The sequence below is a fragment of the Mytilus trossulus genome, chromosome 2, assembly GCF_036588685.1.
Source record: "Mytilus trossulus isolate FHL-02 chromosome 2, PNRI_Mtr1.1.1.hap1, whole genome shotgun sequence".
In the NCBI taxonomy this organism is placed as follows: domain Eukaryota; kingdom Metazoa; phylum Mollusca; class Bivalvia; order Mytilida; family Mytilidae; genus Mytilus; species Mytilus trossulus.
This window is the reverse complement of record NC_086374.1, coordinates 89,736,305-89,759,935: the sequence shown is the minus strand read 5'-3', so window position 1 is coordinate 89,759,935 and position 23,631 is coordinate 89,736,305. Positions and strand designations below refer to the sequence as shown.

Here is a 23,631-nt window from a genome sequence, read left to right as displayed (position 1 = left end):
ACCATACATTGGTCCGGCAATTATTGTAATGTTTTTTTCCAACTTTTTATCGCACGAACTTTGTGATTAGATTTTACGAAAAAATGAGGAGAAAGACACCCATTTTCTTTTTAATTATTAGGAATATTTATGGAAACAGTTTCTAAAAAGGTATCACTCAAAGGCATTGAAATTCTAGTTTGATCCATATTTTGGGGGGATCTGTTACATGTTAAGCCCCCTTTTTGCAATATTTTATGGTAAATAAATGCAGAATGTTGCCATGGATACACAATAAAAGGAATTAGTTTTCACTTTTTTAAACTTTTGAAAATCAAATCTATGGAATATACTGATTACATGCATATGCACATGTTCAACACAAAAAGTTAGGTTAATGTATTAGAAATCCAGGAATAGGAGATGATCAAACATTTTGCGGCTCATTTTTATTTTATTTTCTAACTGTGGAGTGCTACCATAAATAAACTTATTCTAAAAGGTTACCTATTCAACACTGTAATAAGATCATTAAATATTGTTTTTATTAGTATAAATATTGATTTTGTTAGTATAAATATTGATTTTGTTATCAGTAAATTTTACTCGTATGTTATATACATATTTATGTATCTACAATCTGTCGATACCTGTAACTTGGCTTTGCACAAGGTCATGTTTTTCTCTGGCTGTTTATGACGTCTTTATACTTAATCCATTGGATGTTAAATATGTACGGATTGATGGTTTAGTCTTAGATGTATGATTTTTTTATTAGGTGTTAGTGGCTTTGAACTAGCTGTCAGATAACTGCGAGGACTCACAGATCTGTTCATTGTGTCTTTTTGTGTCGGGATGTATGAGTACCCGGCCACGTCCACTTGTATGTTTGTCCATTTGATGAGTTATGCCATTTTCAACTGATTTTTATAGTTCATTCTTATGTTGTACTGTTATACCACTGTCCCAGGTTAGGGGAGGGTTGGGATCCCGCTCACATGTTTAACCCCGCCACATTATTAATGTATGGGCCTGTCCTAAGGCATGAGTGCGATTGGGTGGATGTCGTTTGTTTATGTCTTACATATTTGCTTTTTGTTCATTTTTTATATAAATAAGGCCGTGAGTTTTCTCGTTTGAATTGTTTTACATTATCTTATCGGGACCTTTTATAGCTAACTATGCGGTATGGGCTTTGTTCATTGTTAAAGGCCGTACGGTGATCTATTATAGTTGTTAATGTCTGTGTCATTTTATTTTGGACTGTTTTCTCATTGGCAATCATACCACATCTTTTTTATATCTTTTTTATATTAGCACGTCAGATTGATACAAAGTAGAAAGAAATTTATTAAGAACACAAACTGGAAGTGTCACGTTTTCCATCTTGTGTTTTGTTATTTGTTTTTGTAGCCATGGCCGTGTCAGTGTAAATGCAAAAGCATTATATTGATATATAATATTGTAGCAAATATAAATGTTCTCGATAGGACCTTCACATCAATCGAAAAGTTTTGGACGTAACAAATCAAATGTTTGAATAGTGTCTGAAAATGTAAATAATATACATCATAAAAGTGCATTAACTTTTAATTAAGCATTCGAATGTATTTAAAAAAACTAATTCTAACCTTGGCTTTTAGTTACTTCAAACTCAAAACCGAAGAGGTCTCGCATGAAATAAAAAACTCCCGATCAAATTTCTAGACAAAAAAATTACTACAGTACAAGAAAAGAATACTATGTATCTATGATGAGAGTGTTTAAAGATACTATGCAGCAATATTATGGGCTTAAAAAGAATAGTTAATCGTTACGTTTTATTTGATTTCAGCGGAAAGTCAATAATTTCATATGACGTTAATTCATTATATTCTTAGATTAAATTTCAGGTAAATACATCTTAATGGAAAAAGTGCACTCTTTACTAAATTTTATACATTTTTGCTAGTCGTAAAATACACTGGAATTAAGTATTTTTCTCAACAGTTTCAGGGTTTACAAATCCTTCATGCAACCAAGGTGTATGTCTATCATGGTACCAAAGTATTCATCATCATCAATTAATTTTGATCTGTGAAATTCAAAACATGCATCTGAATGTTATTTTTAACAAAACATCGAATGATGAGTACGGATTTTGCCTTCTTCCGTTTCCTACACCAAAATGTGTTTCTAAATACAACAATACCTTATTACATCAGGATATTACAAAAAACCAGACAATATTGACAATTAAAAGTTCCGAGGACAAAATATTAAACGGTGTATGGATTTGTTCCTATGGATCAACTGTAGTAAATGTAAGTGTGACCATGAAAACAGCCTTTGATGTAGGTAAGTTAACTATATTTTATGTTTTCTCAGCGTATAACCACATCACTAGTGCTTCAGGAATCAAGTTGTATCCAGGAGAACTTACGAATATTGAGTGATTTTTGTAATGATATTAAAATTTCCAATGTCTGACATATATTTATCCATTGTGGTCTAGTCAATCCTTTATTCAGGCGAGAATGTATGAATTTTTATTTCAAATCTCTCATTGGTTATATTCTAAGTATAACATGTAGATTAATCTATGCTTTAAAAATGAGGTAATGTCTCAGGATTTGAAATAAAACAACTACTTAAACAACTTCCGAATTGATACGATATGAAACCGTTTCGAGTAACTCGACAGACGTTATACTGCAACCTTTCGAAAACCAGTTCATCAAAATTTGTTTGAGAAATTCTTGATGTCTTAAGCTTTCTGTATAGTGTAGGTTAGTTTGTTATTCGTTTTGTGGCTTAATGACTATACTCAGTTATAAATGTATTCCCGTTGTTTTTGTTATAAAAAATTGAAAACAACACGTTCTGGCGTCCGAAACGCTTTTCTGGATTTACCTTCATCAGGCCAAACATTTGAAATCCGAAGATGTAAAAGTACCGAAACCGTTGAAGATCTATATGTCAAAAATACTATAAAATAATAGCCAAATATATCTAAAGCCAACTTTGCCAGAGGGAGTTGAAACCTTCGTTTCTTAATAATTTCTTAATTTATAAACGGACAATTTTAGTAAAAGTTTGTTAAATCATGTCAGTACCGAAATACTTACTACTGGGCTGATGATACCCACGGGGACTGATAGTCCACTAGCAGAGGTATCGACACATTGATGTAAAAAAATGAAAACAACACATTATTAATGTCTTGTTTCCGAAGCGCTTTTCTGGAATAATAAATGTTTGTGTGTATTTTTGGCATTGATTCGTTGTGTAGAAAACAATATCTAAACAATATATTTAATTATAGTAAGAAGATAAAAAAAACATATCGAATTGTTATGTTTTTAATTACAAAACATAATATAAAAAAATGTGGTATGATTGCCAACAAGACAACTTTTCACAAGAGACCAAAATGACACAGACATATACAACTATAGTACACCGTACGGCCTTCAACAATGAACAAAGCTCATACAGCTATAAAAGGCCCCGATATGATAATGTAAAACAATTCAAACGAGAAAACTAACGGCCTTCTTTATATAAAAATGGACAAAAAACAGATATGTAACACATAAACAAACAACAACCACTGAATTACAGTCATCTGACTTGGGACAGGCACATACATAAATAATGTGGCGGAGTTAAACATGTTAGTCGTCCCAACCCTCCACCTAACCTGGGACAGTTATATAACTGTTCAACATAAGAAAGAACTATAAAAATCAGTTGGAAAAGGCTTAACTCATCAGATGGACAAAAATACAAGTGGACGTGGCCGGGAACATATACACCCCGAAAACAAAAAGACATCATGAACAGATCTGTGAGAACTGGTAGTTATCTAACAGCTAGTTCTAAGCCACTAACAACTAATAAAAAAATCATGGATCTAAGACTACACTATCAATCCATACACATCCAATATCCAATTGATTTATTGTAAAGACGTCATAAACAGTCAGAGAAAAACATGACCTTGTGCAATGCCAGTTACAGGTAGAGATAGATTGTAGATTGATGAGTGTGTATATGTATAACATGTATAAGTAATATTTAGTTTGCTTTTTATTTACTGATAAGAAAATCAATATTTATACCAATTAAACAATATTCAATGATCTTATTACAGTGTTGAATTGGTAACCTTTAAGAATACGTTTATTTAAAAGAGCGATAAGTTTACAAGGATCGTTTCTAAATTTCCGGGCACGGTTAACAACATTTCCGTAAAAATGAGGATGTGCTATCCCATTTGAAATAAGTTTTCTACAGGTACAACCAAACTTCAAAACCAAATCTTTATATCTATGGAAAAATTTAGTAAAGGTTTAAGTAATTTATGGTAACGATATCCCTGGTTCAATAATTTACCAGAAATACATAGATTGCGTTCGTTAGAATCAAAAACCTCACAACAGACACGGGCATAGCGAACGAGATGTGAAATATAAACTGTAAGATGGTGCCAAAGGTACACCACCTTCTAAAAATGGAAAATTAACAATAGGGCACGAAAATTCGTCCCTTTTGTCGTAAATGTTAGTGTGGAATTTCCCATTCAAAACCGAAATATCAAAATCCAGGAAAGGAGAATTATTACCGTATACATTTGATTTATTTAAAGTATGTTCCCTGGGGTAAATTTCAGCAGTATATTGAGAAAATTCTTGATTATTTAACGAAAAATATCATCAAGATAACGGTAAGTACTGCTGAATTTATCAATTAAATGTAACTTTAACTGGTCTTTACTGAGTTTAGTAACAGTACAATTCTGATATTAAAGGACACAATTAGTGCCCATGGGCATACCTACAACCTGTCGATAAACTTTGTTCCCAAAACGTACACGAATATTATCAAAATTAACAGCTTCAATCATCTCATCACACCTCCAGCAAGTATATCTAGCATATTTACCTTTCTCATTAGAAAAGAAGGCTTTAAATGAGTTGGTCACTTATCATAATTATTGGTTTTGAAATAATTAAACACTCTGATTGTAGTCTAGATGTTAATATTGACCAGAAACGAAACAGAAATTGTATCTTAACCTATTGATAACAAGTTGATATATGTTAAATAAAAAAAGTATTGGTGATAAAATAAAACAGTTCATATGAAGAAAACCTAAATTCGATAATATATAAAATCCATATGTTCCAGGAGAGCATGTAAAACACAGTGGTACCATTTTGAAAGTAACTATAGAAGGAGCAAAACTGACACTTATATGTAAAGTCGATATTCTTGAATCATATATAACAATCATCAACCCAAACGGATTAGTTGTTGGAAAGTGCTTACCACCTCCTTATAATCGATCATTTGGCGTATGTACAAATAATTTGGAACAGTTCTTAGACTCAAACCGAACAATAATGACACTCAATATGTCTATCAATGAGAATTTAGGTGGTACGTGGATATGTGCTCATGGAAGTAATGAATCAAAAGATACGATTTATGTTGCAGAACAAAGCACTTTCGGGGGTAAGTAGTCCTTGAGATTATTAAAAAAAAAAGAAGGATAAGGCTTGCTGTTCGGTATAAGCCGAGGATACGTGTAGGAGGCCGTTTATTTGACCTATAATGGTTTACTTTTTTCAAATTGACACTTGGATGCCACTCATATCACATCTTTTTATATTTTTATAATGATAATTTAATTGATATATCCTGGATATTCTTTAGAAAATAAAACATCTCGTCTAATTTATACGCTCTCTTCATAATAAGGTCATGTCTTACTTCATTTTGAATAAAATAAAAGTGATTGGTTACAATTACGTGAGACAATGTCGGCATATATTCAGCAAATCAAACAAACATACGAACATAATAAGTTCATCAAAAGAGAGCAACCAGTCGTAAAGTTTAGAACTCTGATAAACAGTTGGAAGAACAAACGATGGATAAGCATTGCCTTTTCTACTTTTGTTGCTTTCTAATTGCCAGCAATGATAGTATCCAAATTGCATCTTTTTACCAGTTTTTTTTTATCTGCGTGTGTTTAAAATCCAGACAAAAGTAGCATGCTTGGTTATTTTGTAACCGACCTCAAAACAACCTAAGATTTTGTAATGATGAGTTTTTAAATAGCATTCATGTCTAAATTCACGTCTGTAAAAATAAAAAATAAAACAGAATTCTTCAGAACGATTTCACAAAAGGTCATGCTTAATATTCGTCTTGGAAGAAATAGACATTTTCTAATTAATCATTTCAAACTGTTGCTGATTCGTTCCATGAAAAAGAATGGCATACGTAGATAAAAATTTGTCTTAGGTAGTGATAATTCGTACTTTGTAAAAAATCATTCTGAATCAAACATAAATTTCACTGAAACTAACATTTACAAGATGCTTGATTTCGTGTTTGACATTGGCAAGTGGAACATATTTGTCAGGTTTGAAGAACATGTTTTTAATAAACAATCCACCTTCCAATGAGAACCAACTGTGCTCCTTTTTGTAGACTTGTTCCTTTATTCATATGAGGCTGACTGCATACATGAACTTCTTTGGGTGAAAGAAAATAAATATCTCCCAGTTTAACAGATATCCCAGGGGAAGTATTTCCTATCATAATTTCCTTGATAGAGGGTCGCTGCTCAAACAGTTACAACAAGAGTTTCAAGTGATGAAGTTGAATTCGTCCCATCGCAAATTTTACGGGCACCATCGCAAATTAGTTGGCCGTTATGGAAGAGGGACGAAAGATACCAGAGGGACAGTCAAACTCATCAATCGAAACTAAACTGACAACGTCATGACTAAAATTGAAAAAGACAAATAGACAAACAATAGTTTACACATGACACAAGATAGAAAACAAAAGAATAAACAACACGAACCCCACTAAAAACTAGGGATGATCTCAGGTGTTCCGGGAGGTTAAGCAGATCCTGCTTTATATGTGGCACCCGTCGTCATGTGATAAAAAATACGTTAAATAGTCTAATTCGGTAGGTCACATTCATGAGTTACGACGCTAAGAAAATTTCACAGATGACAACAGGTAGGTTCCATTTATCGTTACTTCCATCATGTCCTCTTTTCCCCGATTGACTTATGACCGAGTTTGTACTAATACGAACAACAATACGGGTACTATATGTGTAGCAGAGTCTGCCTACTCGTCCGTAGCACCTGAGATCACCCATTTATTTCTTGTCCCTTTAGGTTCGTGTTGCTCAATCTTTGGTTTTCTATGTTGGGTTTTGTTTACTGTTGTTTGTCTGTTTTTGTTTTTTTTTTTAAGTCATGGCTCTTGTTGTCTTTGGTTTACATGGGCAGTATATCAGTTTGTCAGTCATAGTAACAGCGATAATTTCGTAATTTGTTGTTCAATTAACTGTTTCTAAGGTTATTTTTGTTAATTAGTGTTCGTTTTCATGTTGTATTTGAAGATAGACGAGTGTTTTCTTTTTTATTTAAAAAAAATTGTAAATTTAAAACACTGTCAACTGAACTATAAAGTGGTCATCTGTTCTAACGCTATTTTTTTCACGATTTTTGCTAAAATAATACGTTCTGTATGGACCGTAATTATTATTGAATAGACTATTTTCACAACTATTTCTAAATATCAAGTTCCGTAATTATCTTATAAATCTATTTAAAGATTGATTGATAATTTTGTGTTTAACATCTAGTGGCAAATATGTCATCCATAATCAGGACAAATGAATTGGCTCTGCAAGTAAAATCAATATTGATGAAGTAAGTGAAATTTTGCTGACACTGGAAGTTGGTGATATGTTTGACAGAGCAGAACGTTTGGATATCTACTGAACTCTCAGAGTGTTGGTGCATGAGTTCTTAACGTACAAACATCGTAGCACTCAACCTACATGAGGCATCTTTATCGTCTTGTCCTACCTATTGTGTGTTCTTGAATAAACATACAGCTAAATGAACATTTGAGAAAGAGATTTACAGCCTCTGAGGTTGCAAGTATGTGATTGGTACTTTGGTTTTAATTTTTTAATAAATGAAATAAAGACTTGTAGTTTTTATAAGATAAGTCTATGACAATGCCATCCAACTTTGTACTGGTTTTGCTTATTAATTATTTCGATCTGAGCGTCACTGATGAGTGTTATGTAGACGAAACGCGCGTTTGGCGTATTAAATTATAATCCTGGTACCTTTGACAACAAATTATACAACATACTACTAGTATGATTATTGTTTGCATTGCAGCTTCTCTAAAGACTGGACCAAATGAGCAAAAATACAAAACTCTGTTAATCATATTCTGTGTTATCACCAGCGTGCCTCTTATTGCAGCATCGATATATTTTATGAAGAAAAGACACACATCAAGTAAGTATGAATATCTATATAAACATTGATAATCGGTAAGTAATACCTTTACACTATATTCATTTTGTTTATATGAACGTTTATATTCTTAAATGAAGGGTTTTGTATATATATGTATTTAAAATCGGACTTTCACGAGTGACGATTTAATTGTGATTCATTGAAATGGGTAGGTTTTTCAATAAGCTGCCATCGTTCGTTATGAACTCTTAAACTTTTGGTAATATCTTGTTAACGGGTAAACCTTGAGGTTCTTACAAGCTTCAAAAATCAACTGTTGATTCATATTAGTTAAATTTGACTTTAAAATTACGAGTTCACTTGTCATATTGTTGAGGTAGACGATAACCGTCCCTTTGAAATGTCAAATTGACTTTTTATGTTGAAAAAGAGCATTGAAAAACTGCATTTTTTAGGAAACGTGCGTAAAACTTTTTTAAAAGTGTTTCTAGAAAATAATAACCATTTTAAAGGATGAAACTCGTGATCTGAAACTTTTTCAAATTTCGAAAGAATGTGCTATTCTTATATTTCATATATTCTTTATATCACGACACTTTACAAAAAAAAAACGATGTAAAAACTGGTAAATCGATTTCATATCTTGTGCACACGAGTTGCACAAGTTATGCTCTAGAGTTACTAATGCATACCTATGTCGTTCGTATACTTAATTGAAACATCTACGGTTTAGAATGAACAAACAGATGTTCAAATATATTTTGTTTCCACCTGAATGCCGTTTATAAAGTCTTTAGTATAAATAGACCAAACTTACTAAGCAAATGATTAGCGTCACTTTTGATCTTTTTGAATCGACCTGTTGGTTGAGCCTCACATCTGTGCTTCTTCTTGGACATGTGTTTCAGTATTAGCATTGAGCTAAAATTGCTGCTCAAACGTGTATCAACTGGGACCAGATTTTTTTTCTCATTTTGAAGATTTCAAGTTTCAAGATTGTTACTGTGATTTTTGTTATATAAACTTAAATTGATGGACTGCAACATTCCTTTTAACACCAACACCATCAGTCACCGGCACGACAGATAGTTATGTAGATCTCAAAAGAATATATGGAATGATTGCTAATAAGACGATTCTCCACAAGAAACCAAATGACACAAAAATAACAACAATAGTTTATCGTTATGGCCTTCAACAATGTACAAATCCCATACCACATAGTCAGCTATTAAAGGCTCTTAATATATATATATTTCTTTTTTATTTCTTAAGAATCTTATATCTGATTAGTGGTTCGTAAGAGCCTGTTCTTTCATGTAGGTCTGTGTACATCTTTAAAAATTGTCACTTCCCAATACTAGAAGAGAATTCATTACCAAAACTCTTTTGTTGACCTTATTTGCTGATAATTTTTTCTGTTTAAAGTTTCTCTCTGTTTTCTTTTTATTTTCCCAAAACGCAAAAAGGTACCATATTTGCTATTTAATGTGCCTTAGTATCTATAATAGTTCAAGATAATAGGCTAAACACAAATTGGTAAGATAAGATCATTAAACATCATTAAACATCATTAAAGAGCAATTTACTCCAATCAGGAGTGAATTGACCATTTTTTACACATATTTGTAGATCTTTTCTTGATGAATCTTATTGCTTATTTAAGTATTATCGTTCTAGTATAGTTTTTCAGATAATAGGTCAAATATGTAAATATGATAACAATCGACAGTAAAGACGAATAACTCCAAGAAGACGTACAATAACGTGTTCTGCCAATAATCTCATTTGTAAATGTAGTGATCAATCTTTGATGATATAGATATCAAGTCAGCAACATTGGGTTGTGATTGCTTTTTTGGAGGAGGCATCTGGGGTGGCCGGGAAGAACCACCACCCAATGGTAATAAAACTAACAATCTGATCATTAAGATTTGAGTTGCAACATAACAACCTCAGTGTTGACTGGCCAATGAGGTCCCCGACATTTTCTGGAAAAAAAATTATGGGTAAAATATTATTTTGTAGCTACTAAACCACCACTTCAATAGTTCCACAGTTTAATGTGCATTGTTTTTTGTATATAGTAGAGATAAACTTGTTTCTTGGAGATACCAACAACTTGTCGAGATTAACTAACGGTTAACAAATTGAACAGATACATATAATTGATTATATGAGCACCTGAACCGATCTGTTATTCAAATGTTAATTTTATTTACTCTTTATTTCAGTCTTTCGAAAGAAAAATCCGGAAGAAAATATAGGATTCGTAAATGAATTTGAATAGAGTAAACCGTGTGTAGTAACTGTCTACAAGAGGTTGAGAGAGAACTTACTGGAAAAAATGGTTTCCTACATGAACATATACTGAACTATAGCTAGTGAAGAGTTTAAGTATCACTTTCGCTGTTTGTATGATCTGTGTATGAATTTTTATTTGATTTTTCATCTGATGTTAACGGACTCGAAACACTGGTTCAAATAATATATTACATTACAAATGTTTAAATCATTTTAAAATATGTAAAAAGTCTGCGTATTCATTATTTGTTTGCAAATCAGACATCTTGCAAGGGATTCGGAAACAACCGATTTCTGACTTTCAAGCAGTTACTGATTACCCAGAATTTAACAGTTATTTCACTGCTATGAAATACACCACATTGTCAGTGTTAATTGCAAGACTACGAATGTTGTGTATCTGTGTAAATGTAGTTGGCGAGTCTGAACAACCATTTGACAAACGTATGAACGGCCATTGTAGCAACTACGAATGCAACCAACACCTTCCTTTCAGTTGGCATTTTAGATCCCCTGACCACACTAAGGAAGATTTGAGTAGTATACCAGCTCAAATCGGTCAGTGCTATTCTTAGGGAATGGTATTTCTACTCATTCATTGTTGTTTTAACTTAACTTTCGTCACCTGTGAAATTGTAGGAATTGTAGAAATGTACCGATTCATATTGCATTACTATTTTATAAAAAGCATACATAGGCAGTCTCTTTTGTAAATTCTAAATCTACGATTTCAGAAATTTTAGAATTGTTCAAGCTTTTTTTAATTTTATGATTCATTTTACATCGTAAGCATGCATATGAAAAAATCTGTTAATCGAAATAGTTATAGATACTTACATTTAATGTTTCCATTTATTTTTTAAATATTGATGTTGTTTTGGACACTTTTTAGACGTTAATATATATATATATATGTAAGACTTGGAGGTGCGATGGGAACGCTGAAGTGCGATGGTCACGCTGAAGTGCGATGGCTTTGTGTATGACGTTTGAATAATGTGACGTTTCAAAATAAAACATGGATTCGAAGGCAGGAAAATAGGTTTTGTAGAATAAGGTTTCATGCTAATAAAGGAAAGTAAGGGGGAAATGAAACGAACGATTCAAGTCCCGAACAGTTTTAAGCATTACATGTTGAGGTTAAAAACATGTTTAAACATTTTAGGCAGCAAAGCGGCTGAAAGATGAACTTTGTCACCAAATGGGCTAACCAGTATTCTGAATTATTCCGCAGACATTTTTTACGACAAATACAGTATACTAATCTTAATTTATCTTTACGTAATCGGCACATGATTTTATATGGGCAATTTTATATAAAAAAAATGCTAGTATTAGCAATGTTTCATTTTTTTTGCTATTTCAAGTTCATAATGTTGTTTTATTCCCGAGATAAATTTAGTTTTGAATGAACACAATCGACCTAGTCTTATTTTTTTTTATGGTTTCAGTGTTGATGGTCTACAACATGTAAGACATAAATTAACCTGACTAAACCCTATGTGTACTTCCCAATTGATTATACTCAAATTTATTTTTCGTGAAATAATTGACATGCCTCGCTTTTAGTGAAGCATAGATTTACTTGGCGGTGTTTTACTTCGTGGATACTGTTTCTTCATCAGGTATGTATAAATTGATGAAGTATTATTATGAACAATTATTAAGTTTTATCATAATATTTAAGTAAATCAGTGGCGGATCTAGACATTTCCACAAGCGGGGGCCCGCTGACTGCTTAAGAGGGGGTCCGCGCCAGTCATGCTTCAGTGAAATCCTATATAAGCTACAGAAAAGGGGTATCGGGTCTAAATATCAACAAGTTAACGTCACAATGTCACCATCGCACTTCAGCGTGTTAACCATCGCACTTCAGTGTAGACCATCGCACTTCAGCGTGACCATCGCGGTTCGGAGTACCATCGCGGTTCCGAGTCCTACATATATATATAAATTAAATTAAATTTCGAAATGCTCTTAAAGTCCTTTAATTCTCTACATTTTTCTCCAACCGGTTTCACATCTTTGTGATAATCATGGATGAATGTAACTAACGGTAACGTAACGCCACGATAATAAGTCTTATCTGTTTAGGCTTGGTTTGTACTTTTGTATAAACATATTTTCTTTGTTGATTCTCATTTCTTCGGTGAATTGGTCGTCACATTGGTAAAATAGGAAAACATAGTGTTTGGGTGATTTGTTGCTAGCGCATAAATCCAGGTGTTCACTTACGTTAATCATCCTAATTTCTTTATGTCGGATTTGTTGTCGATGAACAGCAAATCTTTTCCGTAAAGTGTTTCCTGTTTGTCCAATATAATCTTTTTTACACCCAATACATTTGATGACATAAATTAGATTGCTTGATGCACACGTGAAAGAGATTTTGATAGTGAAAATATCTCCTGATTTAAAATCATATGATTGTCCTTCCATAATATTTTGACAAATACCGCAATTTGAACGTCCGCATTTTTTTACAGTAGGAATTGTATCATCTTTGCTTAATTTTGCGCTGGTGTTTAACTGTCTTTTTCTCTTCATAATTTTCTGTGTAGCAAGGGCTCTTTTCATTCTTTTATCTTTCATCAAAGTTGGTACATTTTGATATATTACGGTATACACCTCTGTATTTCTAGGGTTATATGATGAGACGTATGGTAAAATTTGATTCGTATCAATTACTGTGTTTTTCAGTCTTCTTAGTTCTTGAATATTTATAGCCTTTGCACGTTTTATTCCATTATTAAACAAAGTTTGGGGATATTTTCTCTCTAATAGTATTTCGTTAAGTTCTTCGAGTCTTTTATTTCTCAATTCAATACTGGAGACAATAGTACAAATTCTTCTCGCCAAATTGAACGGTATGTTTGTTCTTGTGTGTTTTTTGGTGACAAGAATTGAAAAGTAAGTATTGTTTAAAGTCTGTCGGTTTAAAGTAAATATCGGTTTCAATTTCTGTATCTTTTTAATTTTTAAGATATCTAGAAATGGTAATTGTTTATCGCTAAATTCCATAGTGAACTGAATACTTTTGTTGATATCATTGATTAAATTTTTCAATTCATTTAATTTTTTTAAACTTGAAGTCCACAATATAAAACAGTCATCTAAGTAACGTTTCCAATTATCTAAAATATATTTGTGGAAATGGGAACCGAACTGTAATTTGGATTGTTCGTACATTTGAGTTTCCAAATACGCCATTTCTAAATTGGCATAGGTTGGGGCAACTTTTGTTCCCATGGCTGTACCAGATATCTGTCTGTAATATTCCCCGTTGACATTGAAGTGGTTATTTTGAAGAATAAATTTAATTCCTTCAATAATGAATTTCTTCTCTATCCGATCAGGTACTTCGGATGGAAATTTTTCAAGCCAAAATTCAATAGCTGTTAATCCATAGTCATGTGGTATGGTGGTATACAGGTTAACTACATCAAAAGAAACCATAATGCTGTCTTTGCAATCTGTTCTGGGAAGATGGTTCAACATATCTAAGTCATCTCGAACAAAGCTTGGTATATGTTTAAGTATTGGTTTCAAAAGAATATCTAGAAAATTACTTAGTCTATGTGTTTCACAAGAAGGACCTGCTACAATTGGTCTCAATTTCAAATCGTTAGGATGTGGTATATTCTAACATTCTGACTTTGAATTGTTACAAGATTCCCTAATAACATTACTTTTGTAAATTTTGGGAAGTCCGAAAAAATTACTGCTTTTACATTTAAAATTTGTTAGGTAATCGCATTCTTTGTCGGTTAATCCTTTTCTTAGTAAATGAATACAGGCTATTAATTTGTTTTTTTTATTTTTGACTGATTGTAGTTCTTTACTTTTTCATAATAAGTATTGTCCTGTAATAAGCTATTGGCAATATTTATATAGTAGTTAAGATCCATAACTACAACGGCACTTCCTTTGTCTGCTTCTTTAATTATTATAGCTTTGTTGTTTTTTAATTTGTATATTGTTTCCCATTCCTGACGACTTGTATTTGGTCGGCATTTCGGACTTTGTATTTCGTTAAACGTAAAATTTGTTATATGCTCACAAAATGTATCTAAAACTTTGTTTTTACCCTTTTACTATCTATAAGTACTTTTATTCCGGACAATAGATTCGTCCGGGTTCTCTTTATCAAATAATTCTTCTGTTAAACGTAATTTTCGACAGAAATTTGAAATGTCATCTTTCACCTCATTATAATTTGATGTGGAGTCGGGATAAATTTTGTCCCTTTGAAAGTATTTGAATCTCTGGTGTTGACAATGTTAAGTTAGAGAGGTTCATTAATCTTGGTATCTCACACACTGACGGTTCCACCGGGTGTCTCGGTTTCTCTCGCCTGGTTCTAAAAAAAATTCTCTTGAATTTCGATTTCTTTGATATGGATTCCTGCTATTATTTTGACTCTCTGTACTTTTGTCATTTCTTTTATAATTATTATTACTTTGTTCATATCTTTGTGAACGTTGTTGGTGGGTCTGTCTAAAATTGTTAGTTGGGCTGTGGTTTCTATTTCCTTGCATAAATCTGTTTCTCTGATTTTGCTGATTTTGGAAATTGTTTCGTCTAGAAGTTGACGAACTACGGTTTCTGTTGTTGTATGTATTTTCTGGTCTGACTTTTTTCTACATTAACATATATGTTTTGATATTTTGACTGTTTGTTAGTCTTTCTATTAGGTGCTTGTCTAGCTGCCTGGGCATATGATTTATTTTCAGTTTTCTTGAAAAAAGGGTTTTCTGAATTGTATTCTTGTTTAAATTCGTTTTCGTAATGATGAAACCAATCGTCACTCTTCTCCCAACGTCGTAGGGATGATTTTTTTCATTTTCGCATTCTTCTTTCTAGAGTAAAATGATATTATCGCGTAATAATCCCTCCGCTTTTTTAGAAATTTCTTGTTCAATTTCTTCATCGATAAATTTAACTTTCTGTTCATTTGAATCAGCTCTTAATCGGAGTAATTCAATCTCCGTACGAAATTTGTCCATTGACATTTTTTCTCGCAGACGCCTTTGCTGTTCGTGTTCATCAGGGATTTGTTTAACCTGAAGTTTTCTTGGAAGTATGATTGGTGTCGATGTTATCCAATTTTCGTATATGTCGGCTTTATTTCCTTTTTTAGCATATTCCAAAAAGCAAATTTTCGTAAAGTAAGGTTCTTATTCCAAAAATTGCCTAAACGGCTCTTGATAAGGTAAGTTGATCGCTGTTGACCATCATCAGTACTGTCTGATTTTTGTTCAATATTCACTGAATGAGGTCTCAATAAAACAGTGTCTAATTTTTTACATAAGTCATTTATATTTTGACTGACCTCTAATGTTTGAGATCTTCCTTCCTCTTCTTCATTGAATTCTCCAACATAACAATGAATTCCGTCAATTGTTCCTGCTAAATTTATAATATTCTTGTTTCGTTCCTTTAGTTCCTTTAAAATTTCCTCGTTTGAAGGTTTATCGCTTTTGTCGGACTTCGGCGGCATTTCGATCCTCGTGTGAAAAATATACACTAAAAATTGAATTCTGTGTCCACACTAGTAGAAATATAAATAAAATTAAATTTCGAAATGCTCTTAAAGTCCTTTAATTCTCTACATTTTTCTCCAACCGGTTTCACATCTTTGTGATAATCACAAAGATATATAATATATAAATATATACAACTCGTCTGAACATCAACCCAACAATGTTAGATCTGTAAATTTGCTCGCCGGGATTCGAACCCATGCCACTGTGATATCGTGACACCAAATCGCCTGCACTGCAGCCGTCCCGCTAGACCACACGACCACCTGGGCTCTCAAAAAAGAGCTTTCGCTGGCCATGAGTTACCTTTCCACGTCAGTTTTAATCTAGCGTCGTACTACAGTACATGGTATATAAGACATGAAGATATATATATATAACTCGTCTAAACATCAACCCAACAATGTTACATCTGTATATTTGCTTTCGCAAATGTTTTGGTTCTTCTCTCGCCGGGATTCGAACCCATGCTACTGTGATATATATATATATTGATGTTTAGACGAGTTGTATATATATACGAATATAGATTAGCTAATGTAAGATACAGTCACAGAAAATAATTATATTCATAAGTACGACTGAGTCAGTGACAACTCTACAACATCAATAATGGTGATACAAGGCTGTGTACATAATGTATATACAACTCGTCTAAACATCAACCCAACAATGTTAGATCTGTAAATTTGCTTTCGCAAAATTTTGGTTCTTCCCTCGCCGGGATTCGAACCCATGCTACTGTGATATTGTGACACCAAATCGCAAGCACTGCAGCCGTCTCGCTAGACCACACGACCACCTGGGCTCTACAAAAATAGAGCTTTCGCTGGCCGTGTGTTACCTTTCCTCGTCAGTTTTAATCTAGCGGCTAACTACAGTACATGATTTATAAGGCATGAAGATGTTATTGTTACAGATCAGCTAAATTATCTATAGTAAAGGATCCTACAAATTAATGTAAGATACAGTCACAGAAAATAATTATATTCATAAGTACGTCTGAGTCAGTAACAACTCTACAACAGATGTATCCATCGGATCGCCATCAATGATGGTGATACATGGCTATGTTCATAATGTATATGTTAGCGGCAATAAGTGAAAATTAAGCTTAAATCCTAGGCAATAAGCAAACGCCTAGGCATTAAGTCTAATGTCTAAATGATGTTAGGCATTAGTCTTAAATCCTAGGATTTAAGCTTAAAGCCTGAAAAATGTGTCCAGGCATTAAGCTTAATGCCTAAAGTATAAATGCGAGTAACTAAAAGACATTTATTCAATTAAATAAAAATTATACATTTGTTACATAATAAAATTACGAGAACTGAAGTTTAAAATGTCATCTACTGGAAATAAAATCACAGATAAAATATGTTTTTTTTATTAAAAATCATCAAATATTACTTATAAAACATGAAAACTTGATACAAATTTGAGTTAAAATCATTTGTTATCACAAGTTGTGGAACTGTGGCACCGACTATTGCACTTTCTCCCGTTTTTCTTGCATTTGCACCGGTTACTTAAACATTTAGTTTTACAAGAACATTTGAAAAATCTTTGACATCCGGATAATGACTGATTGGTTGCTGCCTCACGTACACTAAAAGTTGTTTCACAATTAATTTCCTCTTCCAGAATTAAATGTTGTTTACATATTCCCATCTCATTTGTTCCAAATGTTCCTAGAAGTTGTCCAAATCTTGTAGCCACAACAGCATTGCCCTTATCATTGACCTGAAATTAAACAGATAAAATTCTTTTGATTATTTTCATTAAAATGTCGATAAAGAATTATTTCTGAGAGTAGAATTAATTTGGTAATTGCATTTGGCGAATAATGAAATAAATTCGTGTTGCATATGAAGATTTTCAACTGTCTTTGTGGCATTAATCCGCATCTGATTTTTTTCAGGTGCACATCCTAGATTTTTCAAAAAGTGGGACAGGGGCTTGGTCCCATTACCTCCTTCCTACATTCATATAAAGTTAACATATTTACTTTTACTGGTTTTCTTTCTATTTAGTATTTAATAAACATGATATATTAAATGATGCAGTCAAACTTTTGATTAAATATCTTACCTCAATGACTCGGCCGAGTAAATTTCTACTGTCACCCTTCCCTCTGTCAAACATACTAGGTATTGGTACGGCAACTGTTTGCCCAACTTCTACCGTCCCTACTTTCTTTTTGTTTCTTGCTATCATAGTGTTTGCCTGCTTAAGTTGACTATCCATGGCTCCAGAACGATGTCGAACTATGTTGGTATCAATTTTACAATTTGGACATACCACCTTCGAACCGTATCCCTCTTCACTTACAGTAGTACCACATATAACATGAATATGTTTGTCACATTTACTAATCATATGAGCTCCAGATGTATCCTTTTCACATACATAGCACTTTAAGACATCCTGAAAAATAGTTTCCATAAATAATAAGGTAAAAAAAATCATTTGGTGTGGTCATACATCAGTTTTTTAAAATTTAACTACAGTTATGTGATAATAAAGTTTTTTTCGTTTGACTTAACACTCAATTTAAAAATACGAAGATATGGTATGCTTGTCAATAGGACAACTGTCCGCCAGAGACAGAATAGTATATAAGATAAAACCTTTAGGTAACCATACGGCCTTCAACATAAAACTCATAGTAAGCAGACTCTTTTTTCTTAAGCTCCGAATATCATTCCTGTGGTTAATCTGTTATATATTACATGGAAGTACTTTAGTTCAAGCTTTTAATATTTCTGTGGACTATTTTCAACTTACCTTTTGCGTTTCATCAGTGATTGGAATAGAAGGTTCTACATTTGGTTCTGCAATAGATTCTGGTATATCAGAGGCATCGACATATACAACTCGTCTAAACATCAACAATATATATATATATATATATATACCTCGTCTAAACATCAGCCCAACAATGTTAGATCTGTAAATTTGCTTTCGCAAATTTTTGGTTCTTCCCTCGCCGGGATTCGAACCCATGCTACTGTGATATCGTGACACCAAATCGCCTGCACTGCAGCCGTCCCGCTAGACCACACGACCACCTGGGCTCTATATATATATATATATAAACGAGTCTTAATTGAAAACTACGTTCAAACCTATGATTGCGTTGGATAAAAACCGCAATTTTTATACGTGTGCATGTAAAACAAATGTCGTTGTAGAAGGGTCTAAAAACAGCACAAACAGCATTTTCCAAAAGACCAAATAAGTGAAAAGTTTGTTTTAAACAAAACGCATTTGACTAACAGGTCGAACAACTGATGTTCTTTAACCCTGCTGACTGCCATTGGCGATTGCCAAATAAAATTGATCACAAGATGTAACAAAATAGATCTTAATATGTGTGAATGTGAATATCTATGTTCAAACTCTTTCAGGTCATTTTTTATTAGCAATAAACAAAAAAACTATGTCAATTGGACATGCTTTGATACTATATATGACCTTGAATTTTTACTAGATAACATTTTTGTTCGCTTTTTGGAGATTCCGTATATCGTCAGGTTATCGGAATTCCAATGGGGAATAATTGTGCACCACTTATTGTGCACCTGGTTTTGTATTGCTATGAGTTACAATTTATGACAAAAATCAGCAAAGACCAATCGAAACAACATCTGATAAACAAATAATAATACTTTTAGATATTTGGATGACATTTGGCTCTGAATAATGACGACTTCAGTATGTAAATTTAAGAAATTTATCCTGTTGAACTTACTTGGAATAAAGCTAATACTAACAATGACCACTGCCCTTTCCTCGATCTTGATATCTATATCACTAACGGAAAGCTCAATACTAAAATTTATGATAAAAGAGATGATTTTTCATTTCCTATCGTTAATTATTCATTTTCAGATGGTGACGATTCGCTCGTGTATGTAACAATGTTTTAGATTTTGACGAGAGAAATTTATGTATTACTGAAAAATTATAACACCAGGCTTTTCGATATCACAAACTAGTCAAAACATTTACTAAATTTTATCATCGGTATAAGGACATCATTCGTAAATATAGCTCAACATGGAGACTTCTTATACGTTAAGGCATTTCACATCCATTTTTTACACAAAAATGCCAGTATTCACCGCAGAAACTAACAAAACCTTTAGGTAGACTTATTAAGAAGGGATCCAGTTACGATACTGTTGTCAGGTCATTAAACATTGCATATTTTAGCGTTAATATTGATTCACTTATAGGGTCTTTGCATCGGAACTAAACAAATTTATTCAAAAACCAGTTGTTGGCATGACACGAGTTATGTTCTTCTCATATATGTTATGATGGTATGACACTAAACCCCTAACGGGAAGGATTGTGCCTGATATTCATATGATGAAATCATAATCTTTCAATCAGTTTAATTGAAGTCTGGAGCTGGCATGTCAGTTAACTGCTAGTAGTCTGTTGTTATTTATGTATAATTGTCATTTTGTTTATTTTCTTTGGTTACATCTTCTGACATCAGACTCGGACTTCTCTTGAATTGAATTTAAATATACGTATTGTTATGCGTTTACTTTTCTGTATTGGCTAGATGTATAGGGGGAGGGTTGAGATCTCATAAACATGTTGAACCACGCCGCATTTTTGCGCCTGTCCCAAGTCAGGAGCCTTTGGTCTTTGTTAGTCTTGTATTATTTTAATTTTAGTTCCTTGTGTACAATTTGGAGTTTAGTGTGGCGTTCATTATCACTGAACTAGTATATATTTGTTTAGGGGCCAGCTAAAGGACGCCTCCAGGTGCATGTAATCGTATTATTATTTCTATTTTTGTTTATTCTCATTTGCTTGATTATGCTTATTTTTCTCGCTTGCCTTATTATGTGCCACTATAGATAAGATATGGTAATGCCTGTCAATCCAAGATTAATTAAAAAAAATATATAAAAAAAAGAATCTTATCATATCTTTCAATCCAACTTCCTCACAATAAACATTACATACACTATTAAAAAATTATACTATAATCATATTATGTTTCAAAAAGAGGGACGAACAATACTAGAGGGACATTCAATTTTATAAGTCGAAATATAAACTGACAACGCCATGGGTAAAAAAACAAACAACCAAACAACCAATAGTACACGAAACACTCAAACTAAAGAATGGCCGACAAGAGCCTGACCAAAAACTTGGGTAGTCCTCAGATGTACCGGAAGGGTACGCAGATCATGTTCCAAATGTGACACCCTTTGTGTTGTTCATGTTAGTACAAACCTGGTAAAAAGTCTAATTCGGTAGGTCACATTAGGAAAAGGGACGGGATAGTAGATACAACATTACGAAAATATCCTTTATTATCTGTGAAACAGATCTTCCAACACGGTCAACCAACTTGTGATGGCGTCCGTAAAACTTACGAAGGAATGATTTCAACTCTTTATCTAATAACTTTCTTTTGAGCAGCAACCCTCTTAGATCTTGGAAATCATAAACAAGCCCTTAAATATCGTATGTATTGGGAGATATATATATACTATGTATGCAGGCGCTGCTGGAACATGTGGAATGTAGCTACATAAAAAAGGGAAAATTTACAATTGGGAAGCTTAAATCATCTCTTTGGCCGTACAGTGTTGTTTTCGACCGACCCTCATTATCAATTGCTAGAGGAAGTCAAGATATGAGTCTGACTCAAAGTTTTCTGTGTTATTCTTTATTTCGTATTCGATGGGATAGATGCGTTTAATATAGTCAGCAAATTTTGAATTATTTGGTTATAGAACATGTTCCAATTAGCGGAATTAAATGTTAAGTTATACTGTTAACTTCTTTTCTGTCTTCTTCTTAAGAAGTTCCTGTATGAAGTCAGCCTAATTTGAATAAAAGATCCAGTCATCAAGAAAAACAGGCACAGATTGTTCCCATGGGAATGCTTATTGTGTGTTGAAAAACATGTCCTCCAAACGTTACAAAAACTTTGTTATTTGAATCGGAGTGATATTTTAAAGTAGGCTTTATCCCTTCCTAAGACAGGATAACTTGTATCTACTTTGGCCACTATTTTTTATAAACACAACTCTTTCAGGGTTTTTGTTTTTTAGTTTGGAATGGGGAATACTTTGTGGAAACTGTAGAAAAGGTCAAACGTTGAAAGAGTCGTAAACATTTTGTAGGCATTTTGACCATTTACACTTTTTTTCACACTGTAGTCGTCAATAAATGTTCCAAAAAATGCGTATCGTCATTAGACAAAACTGTTTCAAATACTAGTATTTATTCATTTGAAATTTGATTTTATCTTACCTATTTCCAATATGGCTTCAAATATTTTGCATTTAGTGCAAATCATTATTATCATCTTCATCGTCGTCTGCATCGTTGTAGTCGTCTATTCGCAATAAATTTCAGTATTTAACCGTATTTAAAAAACTTTCGGAATTTTTGGTCCTCAATGCTCGACAACTATAATATTCTTGTTTGGCTTTGTAACTATTTTGATCTGAGCGTCACTGATGAGACTTATGTAGACGAAACGTGCCTCTGGCGAATAGCATTTATAAGTCTGATACGTTTGATAACTATTGATACAGTTTGCCTCACTGCAGACATGCCAGGACAATGAGTAGAAAAAAGTTTGACATTATGAAATAGTAGTAGAAATATATTGCAATGCATTTGATCACTGGTGAATACTTGATTCTTTAGCAGTTCATTACATTTCATGATTTTTCATTCAATGAGTAGAGAAAACGTAAAGTCTCTTAAAGGAGCACTAGCTACGAGATGTATGAAAAATCTTAAGTAAGATTTGTTTTGTTCAATCAATAATGAAGTGAAATAAAAATTCGCTTTTTGCAGCCTAAATGGTTCAATTTTGCCAAATTAAGCAAAGAAACATTGATAATTACTTATTCACTTGCAAGTGAATAAGTCGACCACATTAAATGCGTATTCATGTGAACTTCAATTTAACCTATAGCTAGAAATTAACAACGAATGCATTGTACGTGAACTGGTTATTTAAAGAAAAAAGAATGTTAACAATGAAAGTGAAACTACGGTAAATGATATGATTACTGATTCGATCCATATGAAATCATTCTTTTAAAGTTTAAAGCAATGAGAAACATCTATTTTCGATCTATAAAATAAAATCAAACAGACCTGTAAAATTCCAAATGCACGTGTTGGTTTAATCCATTCATATCTTTATTTATGTTTACATCGCTCATTTGGTCATCTGAGGTCAAATCGATAGTTGATTAGATGGCGTCTAGACTAAAATACACACGAAACGAACCTACATACTATCTACCCCATGCTCTGTAATCTGTTCATTTAAGAACTGTTTGTTGTTTGGATAAATGTTTTACATTGTTATAAATCAAATATGAGAATTTTGAGTCAAATCGGTGACCATGAATTTGACAGCTTGTCTCCCTTTAAGAGCCTAGGCTGCTCATATGTTATAGTATACTATTATTATATATAAATGCAGAACTAAACAAGAATGTGTCCAC

At 32.8% G+C, this 23,631-nt stretch overlaps 1 protein-coding gene across 1 annotated transcript; it reads left to right on the top strand.

Annotated features, from left to right (window-relative positions):
- Positions 1-2,009: 2,009 nt before the first annotated feature.
- Positions 2,010-10,748, top strand: LOC134705516 (uncharacterized). The gene is made up of 4 exons (XM_063564236.1): positions 2,010-2,316; positions 5,152-5,478; positions 8,193-8,315; positions 10,511-10,748. Exons 1-4 carry the CDS (start codon positions 2,070-2,072, stop codon positions 10,564-10,566), a joined length of 753 nt encoding a protein of 250 aa, XP_063420306.1. The 5' UTR covers positions 2,010-2,069; the 3' UTR covers positions 10,567-10,748.
- The last annotated feature ends 12,883 nt before the right edge of the window (positions 10,749-23,631 follow it).

Bases quoted from the DNA above. Each gene is read 5' to 3' on its own strand.
- LOC134705516 (XM_063564236.1), top strand. From the start codon at position 2,070: ATGCATCTGAATGTTATTTTTAACAAAACATCGAATGATGAGTACGGA. The intron at 2,317-5,151 runs GTAAGTTAACTA...CATATGTTCCAG, and splicing joins GAAAACAGCCTTTGATGTAG to GAGAGCATGTAAAACACAGT. The intron at 8,316-10,510 runs GTAAGTATGAAT...TCTTTATTTCAG, and splicing joins GAAGAAAAGACACACATCAA to TCTTTCGAAAGAAAAATCCG.